General features: G+C 39.7%; 1 protein-coding gene across 1 annotated transcript in view; it reads right to left on the bottom strand.

Moving 5' to 3' along the window:
* Positions 1-13,493, bottom strand: part of UBR5 (ubiquitin protein ligase E3 component n-recognin 5) — a 140,877-nt gene that overhangs the window by 40,186 nt on the left and 87,198 nt on the right. Inside the window, exons 20-28 of the mRNA XM_073330413.1 lie at positions 12,928-13,125; positions 9,979-10,189; positions 6,187-6,313; positions 5,105-5,256; positions 4,547-4,642; positions 3,940-4,063; positions 2,888-2,985; positions 2,071-2,219; positions 528-619 (exon numbers count right to left, since the gene is read on the bottom strand). Coding sequence (XP_073186514.1) covers positions 528-619; positions 2,071-2,219; positions 2,888-2,985; positions 3,940-4,063; positions 4,547-4,642; positions 5,105-5,256; positions 6,187-6,313; positions 9,979-10,189; positions 12,928-13,125 — 1,247 coding nt within the window. The remainder of the gene's footprint in view (positions 1-527; positions 620-2,070; positions 2,220-2,887; positions 2,986-3,939; positions 4,064-4,546; positions 4,643-5,104; positions 5,257-6,186; positions 6,314-9,978; positions 10,190-12,927; positions 13,126-13,493) is intronic.

Raw genomic sequence — 13,493 nt, 5'->3', positions numbered from 1 at the left:
CAAGCACATCTTTGTGGGTATGAGCTGATAACTTGTTAATTTATATATGTTTGATATTAATGAAGCTGGGCTTAAGCGGTTTAATGAACTTACCTGGACTGTAGCTTCAAATTTGTAGCAATCAAATATTTTGGATATATATTTGGTTTCTAGCCCATTTATCCCTTGCTCAGGGCTACTTGTTAGGGGGAACATACTTTAAATTTGTTTTGATACTTCATAGCTTTGGTTCACATTTTATTCCTATATAAGCAAACTTCGGAGGTTGTGGTTGAATATGTTAACCATTTACTCTGTATGCCACTGCCTCCAGTCAAATAGCAGAAAGACTAAAAACATTTATGGATATAAAAAAAATGTATGGATATAGACTGGTTCATATTACGTTAATTTTTAATAGTTAATTAATATGCAAGTATTTTGTAGCATAAACTAATGAATTTGAAACAACTACTAATCAGAAGAGAAAGCAGTTAGTGAATGGAACCAATTAAGACATCAGTTTGTCTAACTCAGTGTGTACTTACTTGCAATCATGACCTTTGTGACAAACCCTTGCACATTCTGTGCAACAACAAAGAGATTCCAGTAAGCCACATGTTCGGCATTCAAAAATATCCTAGAATGAAAAAAATCTCCATTTTATAAACTTGAAGTTATATGCATAATTTCCCCCTCACGATGGATATCTAGTATCAATATTCACTTCAATATCAAAAATGTAGTGCTGGAAGAGACCTCAAAAGTTCATCCGGTCCACCTCCATCTTCTACAATAATACAGGATTAAGTATATTACAGTGTACTTACATACAGTAAAAGCTATTTTATCCAGCATGTTAGGGGGATGGGAGATGCCAGTAAGTGAAAAATGCTGGTTAAGGAAGAGAGTTTGGGTGCGGGAGGGGGCACAGGGCAGTGGGTTGGAGCACTGGGGGGGTGGGGGTGGGGGTGTGAGTGAGAGTGTGAGAGAGAGAGACGGGACGGAGGCTCACCTTGGGCGGCTCCCCACAAGCGGCGATCTGTCCTGGCTGCTCCTAGGCAAAGGCTGGCAGGCTGCTCCACGTGCCACCCACGCAGCTCCCACTGCCACAGTTCCCAGCGAATGGGAGCTGTGGAGCTAGTGCTCGGGGCAGGGGCAGCATGCAGCGCCGCCTGCCGCGCCTCCACCTAGGAGCAGCCAGGACAGGTCGCTACTTGTGGGGAGCCACCTGAGGTGAGTGCCCCCCAGATCCAGGGCCCAGCACTCGCTCCCGCGCCCCAACCTGCTGCCCCAAGTCCCCTCCTTCACCCAAATGCCCTCCCAGAGCCCACGCTCCACACCCCCTCTGCCAGACTATAAACCTCCTGCCAGATTATAAACCGGACTGTCAATGAAGATCAGAAATGCCAGTTTATAGAGCTTTCTGGTTGGTGAAGTACCAGATAAAACAGCTTTTACTGTACATTGCTTTCTTTTGGTATTCTTTCAGTAAAAGTGAAGCTATTAAAACTGAATGTCAAACTAAGGCAAGACTGAGCAACAGGACAGTTCTGGGGGAATAAAAGCAAGCTGAAAGGAAGACAACCTCAATTTTTAGAGCTGCATTAAGGCTTAAAGGGTGGCTGTAGTGGCCCTAGGGTAAAAATGGACTTTAAAAGTTGTTGAGTAGGTGCATTTTTGTTGGTTAATCAAAGACTGCAATGCCTCTAAAACCTTGCTTTTTAAAATATTCCTTTAACACACAATAGAACTACTGTGAAACATTTCTGCTAGTTAATCCTTCAGACTACAGAATACTCTGCTCACTTACAAATCTATGTCCAAGCTGTTCAGGGAAACAGCCCTAGAACTCTACTAGCAACAAGGTTTTGACCAAAAACAGCTACCGATTTATGTTTTCCATTTTGAGAAGTGGAACTAGATAAAGACGACTATAGCACAACTCCAAACTGTTAAAATGAATTAATAGATGAAGTTCATCTATACAAGAATAGGGCCACTGGTGTTCAGTAACACTAACTCTAAAGTACAGACAAGGCATAGTTTTAAACACTTTTTAATAAGTTAAATGGGAATGTGTTTCCTTACCTGATTAATGTGCTCTGCTCCAGTCCACGTAAAGCTGCATGTATCATTACAACACAAAACATATAAAGGAGAATCATCTGGGTTTGTGCCAGATGGGCAAACCATTCCCATGAACACATCTTCCTCTTTTTCACTAGAAGTTGCCTCAGCTAGAAAAATTCAAGCATAAGTCTTTTAAAACAAAGTTTTTCATAGTAAAATCCATTTTAAAAGAGTTAGAAATATGAACGACAAAATGCTCCCAATAATATTTAGAAGACTTCTTCTCCAACACACTATAGGTCTTCCCTACAAAGAACACCTGCAGATAACTATGATAGGAAGTTAAGCAGGTGCTTAAGTCTTCGCAGGAAGGGGACCTAAATGTGTACAGTTGCATCAGATATTATATTCCAAACCAGAAAGAATAAACTTAAGTAGTGGATCAAGTGATCCCTTTATATTACAGGAGTACTGTGAAGTTTAATCATTCAGCACTTTGAGAATACTATCTTAATTCATTAGTGTTTGTAAAGCAACAAGATCCTTGAATGAAAGGCCTTGTTAGAGCAAAGTAGTAGTATTAACAAAACTCCATAGCTATTATTAATACACATATTAGTACATGTTCTCAAATAGCAAATTATCCATGACACAGGCACCATATTTTGGGAGGGGTAAATTTTGAACACCAGCATTTACCCGAACGTATGAAATTTTACATAAAAGAATGCATGTTAGTTATGCATTCACTTACTGTCTTTCTATGTATGCCAAAACGAAAATTAAAAAAAGGAAACCGCTCGGTATGCATAAAACATATTTGAAACTCATTTACCTTTGGCAATTTTCTGTGCAGTTTCCAGAATGGTAATTGCAGCAGGGTACGCTCTGCCACTAACAGCAGACATAAATGGTGTCATACCTCTTGCATCTCTAGTAAACAAATTTGTAACGTTATTACCAAGTAAGTCGAAAAATGCTGAACTTGTAGTTACAATAGAAAGCTATGAAAGAGGCCAACTTAAACCTATATAAACAGGAATTAGCCTGGATAAATGAGGCTGCTGAATATTAGTACATATAAAGTAATAACCAAAAAGAATGAATTTTTTTGTGTAACAGAACAAAACTGGAAAGATTATAAAATAAAGTTAGTATAGCGCAGACACTAAGGAAAAGCAGGGAGTTGGTAATTTAATAATTTACCATATATTTAAAACTTTGTCACGTTGATTAAAGGGAGAAACGCAATTAATTAAGAGTGTCTTTTTTTTACTGTAATAATCTAAATAGTCTTTCATGAGAAAAGAATTCAAATGTTGCTTTAGTCCTCTTTGGTATCTTATAGCAAACTTTTATTGCACAATGGGCAATATGTCTGTCAAAGTTCCAGAGTTTCCTGACATTTAAGTAGTGTCCCTTTGTTTCTTAATTAGTATGAATTCTCCCTACTATGAATAGTTTATCAATTTTATCAATCTTGTCAATTGTGAAAATAGTTAATTTCAAAGCCTCGTCTTATCCAAAGATATTAAGTTGGATTCCATTTCATCTTTCTTCACAAAGAATCTCTAGATCTTGTGTCAATTTCTTATGATACACCCTTCTCCAATACAGCAGTATCACAGTGTTAAGTGCCTAGATTAAATATCCTCAAAGGGATTACTTGAGAAGTAAAGTACTCTGTAATCCATGTATCTGTGTGCACACACTCTTGCAGACATTCTGCAGTAATACTAGTTTAATATACCGTTTCATATTTAAAATTTGCCTACATATTGAAGACATTTTAACCAAGATGTTCATGAGTAAGTTTCAGCTCATGTACCATCTTCAGGGGACATTTGTTTTAAACAATTGCAGCACTTTTCATTTGAAAACCCTTACTTGGCTGATAGTAGTTCTCGAAGATAAGGTTGTAAAACGACACTATCACATAACAATTTCAGTATAAAATGAGCATTTGCCTTCCGATCCTTTGATTCTACTACAGACGGTTCGGTAGAAGGACCTGTAATTAGAAAAAATACTTCTGTGGAAACAATCCCTAAAGTGGGTCCCTCTTACAGGGGGTCATTTAATAAAAATAATTTCATCAAAAAGACATAGTTGTATTAAGGTTATCAATCATCACCTTGACTATGACAGTCTTGGCAGTTTCAGCAACACATGCATTTCACTGTATATAAAGGATGTAAGATTTGCGAATGTGAAATGTTATGAGCTGAAACAGATAGCACAATTTCATATTACTATTGACAGTTTTCACATGCACAAAATTTACAGGTAAATAAAAGTTTATGTGATGTTCTATTGAGCTGTGTTTTACATAAAAATAAGTTTAAGAATAGTGGTAAAATGCTGCTTCAAGCCAAAACTATCTGTATTTACAAAGAAGGAGCAGTTGGGATACACAAAACCTATCAAAAGGTAGCTTTTGTGATTCCCCCTTCCCCCCTTCTAAAGCATATCCAGATAAAGAGCAGGTTCTCACCTGGTATGGTGGAGGTGCTAGGTCCTGGGCCAGTGCCAGTCGCTGCTGTGGTAAGAGATCCCACAGCGGGGGCCAGGATAAAATCAATGTCACCATCTTTCAGTAAACAGAATAGCAGGATGTACATCAATATATAAAAAACATCCCTAACAACAAGCTTTTTCTGCAGTATCTAGCTACACTATACATCTGTTCTTTATATTTAACTGACAATTTGCTTTTAGCAAAAAGTCATGTCATTAGGCTGACATCAATGTAGCCAACATTATAGCAAAGTCTGGTTGTTAAAAAAGTTTGGCAACAGCATTTTAAACAAATTTTGTTTATTGTACCAGTTTGAATAAGTGCTTTTAAATTCTAAATCACTGCTTCCATACAAAAAGTACATCTGACTAGTCCATTACTAACATTACTTACTCTTCAGGACATTTTTTAAAATCTATACATTTCAGTCTCATACACTAAATTTTAGATTCACCTTTAAAGTCATTAGTTTCTTATTGTTTTTTTTAAAACCATGTTTAGTTTTACACTCAATTGATACGTTAGCAATCTTACCAGGATCCATTGCAGGAGGATCAGGAACCCAGCTGGGAGGAGCTATTGGTGGAGAAACTGGGTCCTGGTGATCACTAGATGAAGCTCCAGCTTCATGTCTACCCAATCCAGCTGCTCGCAAGGATCTTCTCATCATCTCCCTTAATCTCAAACTGAATACAAACCAAACAGAACAAATTCACTTCCACATTAAGTATATTACCTAATTATAAATCAAAGAAAAACTTTTGTAGTTAAAGGCAAACCAAACTTGTGGGGGGAAACACTTAATGAAATTAGAGGTCCTGAAGACAGCAAATAAATAGGGACACCTTGTGAGTTTATCAATGACTTAGAGCAACATAGGTACCATACCCTCTCACCCCCACCAATCCCTCAACAGCAATGATTAGTTGGGGGAGAAAGGGGAATAAGAGTTGCAAGAATCCAAGAAGCTTGCAGAATGGATCACTATAAAAGATATTAGGAGTATCAATTACAATATTACTCATTTATTTTGCCATCACAGAAATTACACTCTAATATATACAGACCACACACACTGAAATCATAAGCCTATCCTAGAAGTTTTAAGATGTAAATATAAGTAGCAATTTTCAAACACTTCTATAACACTTTTATTCCTGGACTCTCAAAGCACATTATAAACAGCAATTAATTAAAGCCTCAAAATCTCCAGGTTGTAGATAAGTACTAATACACAGTTGAAGAAGCTGAAGGCCAGAGTAGTTGAGACACGCCCACAAGTCTATGCTAGAGCTAGAAACAGAACCAAGCCTGTCTGGCCCTCACTCCTGCACTTTAATCACTACATCCCCATTTTCTTCTCCTTAATCTGACAACAGCACCTCATGCTTGACCACAGCTAAAAGGCAAAAAAAACCAAAACCCCCTTCCCCCGCCTTCGAGGATAGGCTTATGATTGCAGTTTGTGTGGTCTGCGTACATTAGAGTGCAATATCTGTGATGGCAAAGTAGATGAGAATATTGAAATTGCTATTCCTAATATCACCTTTTATAGTTTCATTAATATACAAGGGGTACTCAACGTACAAAACAAGCTTGTTAAAACCAGTTTATACCTTCTGCTGCTTGATGATCCTGCCCGATTTCCTGGACCATTGCTTGATACTACTGAGATCGCATTTGCAATAGCCTCAACCGCAGAAAGCCTTTCAGCAAATGTATTCCTTTCAGAGCGCTCTGCTTCTGAAACATTAAGAAAAACATTTGGTGCCAAATTTTAAATAAAGTATCATTATAAAGAAAGGAGTTAAAACAAGGAACTTTATTACATCATAAAGACTTTCCTGCAAACTCTTTAATTTTTGTTTGTTTTAAATTCAAATTAGTCTTCCAGTTGCAAATTCCCTGGCTCTAGGAGGAAAGTATGTTGATGGGAAATGATTGCACAGAATATGCTTTATGATCTGCAAAAACATGGATCCTATGTTTTTCATTTTGCAAGTAGTATTCAGATATTACTGCTGTGTGCCTTATACATGTGTGTAATAATTATTGGAATAAGACTCTGGATTCAATGAACAAGGTGTAGAACTATTAGTATCTCTATATACAACAACCCAAAGAGTCTTAAATCTCTTCTAATGGCTGTACAAACACACAAAGGTCCTGAGTGCCAAAGGGAACCAGCATTTGAAAAGTCACTGCAAAAGAAACAATTGCACAGAGCTCCCCTCTGAAATTTCTCTGAGGTGTCAACCCAATAAAGTTCATCCAGATACTGACGACAAAACTATATCGTGCAGGCAATCATGACAAAAATCTATGATACAGCAAATAGGATCAGCAAGACATTTTCATTGGTTTGTGTATTAGAAAAAAAGTTTTACAAAAAAGTTGTAAAATTTGCATCTGATGAAGTGAGCAGTAGCTCACGAAAGCTTATGCTCAAATAAATATGTTAGTCTAAGGTGCTACAGGTACTCCTTTTCTTTTTGCGGATACAGACACTAACACAGCTGCTACACTGAAAAAAGAATTGTACAATTTAGTATAAACAGTTTCTCTCAAAGAGAACCGTTTTGTCTGGGTTACAACATTCCTGTGAAACAGAAAGCCACCTAAACACTACAGCACTGCGCTAACTAAAAATCCAGAAATTACTAAGGGCATGTCTTCCAGCGCTGGTGCTGCAACTAAACAGCCACGTAATGGAGAGAGTTCTACCTGCGCTATAAGAAAAAAAACACCTCCACAATACCTGCTCCCAGCGCTGGTGCACTGTCCACACTGGCACTTTACAGCCTGTGCTTGGGGGGGGTGGGGGAGGGGAGAGGGGTGTTCTTTCACACCCGAGCAAGAAAGTTGCAGCGCTGTAAAGTGCCAATGGAGACAAGCCCTAAGTCATTTACTTTTAGTGCTTCTGTCTGGATAATGAAAAATTATAATCGACTATATTCTTCTATAGTCCTTTACTTACTTCCCTATGAAATATTCTAGTTCAGAATCTCAGAAAATAGGCATCAATAAAAGTCATAAGAAATACTGTTCAGCAACATACAAGCTAAAAACAAAACATTTCAAGTTAAGTAGTTAATGCAGTTTACAAGGTCATTTTCTGAGTTTATTTTATTCAGGCAGATAATGTGAAACTGTAAAAAACCACCACACTGGATTTATATTCCAAGTTAAAAAATTTCACAAGCATTTTCGTACCAGCATTTAACTAGAATTGCGTAAGGTTTCTACTTTAATATGGTCAAAGTTCCAAGGTTACAGTATTGGTACTGTCTATATAATAAAAGCATACATAGCATAATAAGTGGTACCGGTATTAGCATGTATATTTAACATTGCCTGACATTTTCTATTATAAGACCCTATTTCAGTTGCTTATAACTTTGCCAAATTCAAATCATTTGGACTGAAACTTCATGCTTACTGTTTTAGGCTTATGTCTTTTTCAAAAAGTTTAAGCCAAATTGGTTCAGCTGTTTCTCAGAAAGATGAACAGTTTAGTCCATGTTAAAAATTTTATAACTGTTTCATTGAGAAGCTCAAGCACACCCTCTTCAGAACCTGGAATTAAACCCATTATTCCTGAGTCAACATTCCTTTCTGCCATCCCTGTCTAGTGGCAGGTCAACAGAAGATAACCTTTTACCACTACTGCTACTGTTCGCTCAAGTAGGGAGGTCTGTGCATGGGAACTAAAGAGCCCAACCCTACTTATGAGGAGGGGAGTAGTCAATATTACTCCACATGATGGAATTTTTATCTTTTTGGATTTTAAGTTTTAAAGAAACCTGGTAAATTACATTATATAATATATAAATTATAAAAAAAACTGTCAAAAGAATGTTACGGTTGCACAGTCAAGTATTCGAAATTAGGAAGAGAGAATATTAAGGTTGCTAGCCAATGCAACCTTATTTCAGCCCTCTTGTGGATATGCATTTTAACAGTCTTTAATTACATGATCACATAGTATTTTTTCCCACAGGACCACTGCCTCAATCAGTGCACATGATGGATGGTGCTCTGGGAATAAGTGTTGCGTAGTGAATGAGGCGGTTGTCTGTAGGACCCCTGCCTCATTTCTGTCACAGAAATTGGAAGGTGTGTAATGAATGAGACAGGGAATTGCAGGAAGAAAAAGGATGGTCTTGCAGTTAAGGCAGCTGTATGCCACTCTAGAGAGTTGGATTCTGTTTCTGCCTCCCTCAGTACCATATAGAAACTCTGTGGCAAAGTCACTAACCAAAATTTTCACTGGTGACCACTATGTGCTATTTGGGTAACCAATCAGAGACACGTGGGGTTTGACTTGTGAGTGATCCACACTTCTACAACTGAGATTAATGAGATTTGTGCTCTGAATGTAGAGAGTGTTTTAAATGGCTAAATACTTTGAAAAAAAAATCAGGCCCACAGCTTCTCAAACTGGGCTCCCAAAATTAGTTGGCACTTCTGGATTTAATCTCTCTGCTTCAGCTCCTCATGCGTGAAATAGTGATACCACCACCCAGTCACCACAGTGGCCTTATGAAGATAAGTTCATTAATGTCTGTAAAGAACCAAGATACTACTATGAGAGCACCACAGTAAAGCCCATGAGGAAGTTAAATCTTTATTCAGTGCAGGGTTTGGATGGTGTACAATAAATAAGGAATGGGGCCACACATTGAATGATGAGGATAAAAGAAATATTGAATAGCTACCCATTTGGTGAGCACTGTCCATCTTGTGCACTGAATGAAGTAGCCCTGTGGAAACAATAGTATGTGATCATGTAATTAAAGACTATCATAACGCATATGCAGAAGGGGGCTGAATTAAAATGGCAAAAGTAGCCTTAATTCTGGCATTTCCTATCTTTTGAGCATTTGACTTTGCAAACTTAATGTTCTTTTCATGTGGTTTTTTTTTTTATGCAATAGTATTTTAAAAGCTATAAAAAAGGTCAGTCCCTTACATCAACAGAAAGCCCTTTGTTCATATTTTCCAATACAGATTTCTCAATGGAAGAAATACCAAAGACACCACTAAACATTAGACTAGTTATTTGATAATCCTGGAAAGAAAATTTAAACAACTGTGTGCGTACGTGTGTGCGTGACCCCAAGCTAACAGTGATATAAAGGGACAATCTAAAATTTTCAGATCTGGGTACTCTAAGTTTGTCCTAAAACCATAGTTAGGTACCTACATAAAGTAGTGCTGAGCTCCCATAAATCCCAATGAAGTAAGTGGGAGCTGCATATGCACCACACCTTTGAAAAGTTGGGCCATTTATTTTAGGTGCCACATTTTAGGCACTTGTTTTGAAAATTTTGGCTCTCCTCCAAATATTCTTGAAACTGTATTAAAAAAAGGTAGTTTCAAAAAGACACTCATGATACATTGCTCACCCTCTTCCTCTTTAGTTTCTTTGTTACTGGTTGGGAAGCATACAGATACGCAAGCATGTAGAATATTACGATTTCCATCACATCTGTGGCTGAGGAACGTCTGCAGCATTTGTAGATTCTGATCCAAGACAACAGCTTGTTCAAGATTCATCAGGTATTGTCTGCAGGCCTCATAGTCACATCGGAGAATATGCTGCATTAAAGTCTGTTTCTGTGCTCAGAAAAAGGAAGAAAGACTTTAATAAAATGGAACAAAAAATTTAGACAAACAATTCTAGATACTTCTGGCTTTGCATTGAAAAATGAACATGCAAAACTTAAGTCTAAGATGTTCACTAGTAACACAGGAAACGTTGAATACAAATATACCAGAAGAACTTTTTTTTTAAATGTTATCTCAACATCATTTCATATCGAGTCTGACTGTCATTTCTACTATAACCAAATAATAAAAGGAAATTAAAGAAAAAGGACATGCTCAAATACCAAGCATCTGTCAAAACTACAAAAGCTTGGCTCTTGGCATCATACTTGGTTACATCAATTCAAAAGATAAAGGATTTCTATGATTCATGACTATGTAACAGAGCAAAATGGTAGGATTCAAGGAATACAGCAAGTGGTCTGTATAAACTGGCTTTTAGAGGGTTTTCTCTTAATGATTGGTAGAACCGGGATGGAAAGGTTGAAATTGTCTGGGTGACCACTTTTCCTCCTACAGATGTCAAGTACCCCAATGCGAGACTCAATATAGGTCTAGTACAGGGGTCAGCAACCTTTCAGAAGTGGTGTGCTGAGTCTTTGTTTATTTACTTTAATTTAACGTTTTGCGTGCCAGTAATGCAGTTTAATGTTTTTAGAAGGTCTCTCGCTATAAGTCTATATATTATATAACTAAACTATTGTTGTATACAAAGTAAACGAGGTTTTCAAAATGTTTAAGAAGCTTCCTTTAAAATTAAATTAAAATGCTGATCTTACGCCGCCGGCCAGCTCAGGCCACTGCCAGCCTGGGGTTCCGTTCACCTAGGCTGGCAGCAGGCTGAGTGGGGCCTGCGGCCAGGACCCCGGCTGGCAAGGTGCAGGCAGCCAGAACACCAGACTGGCAGCAGGCTGAGTGGGGCCAGTGGCCAGGACCCCAGACCAGCAGTGGGCTGAGCGGCTCAGCCCGCTGCCGGTTTAGAGTTCCGTCCGCCAGCTCCGGCCAGCCAGGGTCCCGACTGCTGGCCCCACTCGGCCCACTGCTGGTCTGGGATCTCGGCCCTGCCCACAGAGTGGGTACCTACCTTCTCCCTGGTTCTAGCCCATTCTCCTCCTCTCTCTCTGCACTGAGCTGAGGGTGAAGGAGCAGGCTGGGGGTTGGGGTGTAGGGTCTGGCCAGGAGCTAGAATGAGGGAGGGGACTCTGGGTTGGGGCAAGAGGTTTGGGTGTGGAGTGTTTATCTGGGAAGCTCCCATTTGGTGCGAGGGGAGCAGGTGGGAATGTGTGTGTGGGGGGTGGGGTGGTGCAGAAGCTCCCGTTTGGTGCTCAGGGTGGGGGTGGGAATGTGGGTGGTACCATAGAGTCAGGGCATGGGGTGTGGAGGGGGTTGGGAGCGTGTGAGGAGGGTGCAGGAGGTCAGGGCAGAGGGCTGGGAGCATGTGTGGAGGGTGCTGGAGTCAGGGCTGGGGTTGTGGGGGGTGCAGGGGTCAGGGCAGAAGGTTGACCCCTGCGTGCGTGGGGGGAAGCAGGGGTCAGGGCAGGGGGCTGGGGGTGTGGGCTAGGGTCCTGGGGTTGCTCCCAGCTCCCTGCCCAGAGAGGCTCATGGCAGGGGGCTGGAGGGGATATGCCCTGATTCCACCTCCCTTCCCCAAGGTCCCATCCCCACCTCTTCTCCGCTTCCTCCCCGGAGTGGCAAGCACGCTCCCTCTCGCAAGGGCCATCAGCTGATCAGTGGCAGGGAGGGAGAGGAGGAGGGGCAGGAATCCCGCAGGCTGGGGGAAGAGGCGGGGGAGAGGGGAGCTTGCTTGCCCTGCAGCAGCTGGTAGGACCAAGCTTTTTCACCCTGCCCCCGTGGGGGAGCGGAGAAGAGCAGGCTGGGGCAGGCAGGATTTTTAAATGGCATGCTGCTGCCTGCCAGGGTCCTGGCCTGGGTTTGGCAACGGGCTGAGCGGGGCCGGCGGCCAGGACCCCGGCAGGCAGCAGTGTGCCATTAAAAATCGGCTTGTGTGCCGTCTCTGGCACGTGTACCACAGGTTGCCGACCCCTGGTCTAGAATGATGTGCAGCAGTACAGCACACATGATAAATCCATTCTTTAGGGAATCTGCTAATATACCACAGCAACCATTTAAGAGGAAGTAGTGGAGGTTCTTCCAGCATGTTTGGCATTTTGCATAAACTAGTGTACAATATATTGTATAATTATTTATACGGTGCTGTAGGCGTATATGGCACTTTACAGAGGATTCAAGCAAGAGGTCCTTCCCCAGAGATTTTATAGGTCACAACAGTGGAGATTCACAAGAAATCACTCCTATAATTTCTCCTTTAACATTTCCTGCACTAGTTCAAATTACAGGCAAATTGTAGTGCCTTTACAGTAAGATGGCAAACTTCTGATCACTTGAGAAAACACATACATTCATAATAGAATAATACAATATTATGCAAGACACACTAGTCAATATTTTAAACTTTAGAAGCATAATCCCTAATAATTCTAACAATTATAAAAGAATAATTTAAAAATCTCATACTGGAGTTGTGTCAAAGACCTTTTGGTTTACTAAATAGTTGCGTTTGGTTTTCATGTTTATAAAAGATTACTTAATTTAAAACGACATCTAAGAGTAGAAATGCAATGGTAATTTAAAGAGTTAAATATCAAGATGCTTTAATTTACCGTTTTTAAAAAGCAGTTATTAAGATTACCACGTAGTAATGAAGTAAGCAAAACACAGAACATTACCTCAACAGCCATGATGATGATAGCAGCTTTCTTTTTGATGGTTGAATTAGCAGGAAGATTTGTTAAGGAATGAACACCCATTCCAAGACTACTAATAGGTGGAAGATCAAGCCAGTCGGGATCCCTTATTCCACCCATGCAATCTTTTGCCATTGGATAGATAGTTCCATTTCCATCTCTAAGAATAATAGGAGATTCCTACATAAAAATAAATTAACACCAGATCACCATTTTGCAAAATCATGTAATATGTATTTCTACATTTAAATCCCTCCTAAAGACTCACTTCTGTTATGCTGCCTACAGGAAATCTAGTTGATTTGAAATTCATAACCTCTTAGATTGAGCTCCTTGGGACAAGAACCACCCCTTCTTGAATGACTGGGAAGGGCCTAGCACAAGTAAGTGTTAACTTACTTTAAAAATGAAACCTCAATTAAAATGAAATATGTATCAATCCTAACAATACCTGGATCTTTGACACCATAATTTATTGAAAAATACTTACAAACCTGAATGGAAAAAATGAATTCTATACATTTTCAGTGCCTTTGACAATAAATTTT

This window comes from Lepidochelys kempii, chromosome 2 (assembly GCF_965140285.1).
Source record: "Lepidochelys kempii isolate rLepKem1 chromosome 2, rLepKem1.hap1, whole genome shotgun sequence".
NCBI classification, from domain to species: Eukaryota; Metazoa; Chordata; order Testudines; family Cheloniidae; genus Lepidochelys; species Lepidochelys kempii.
This window is presented reverse-complemented; position numbering and strand designations above follow the sequence as displayed.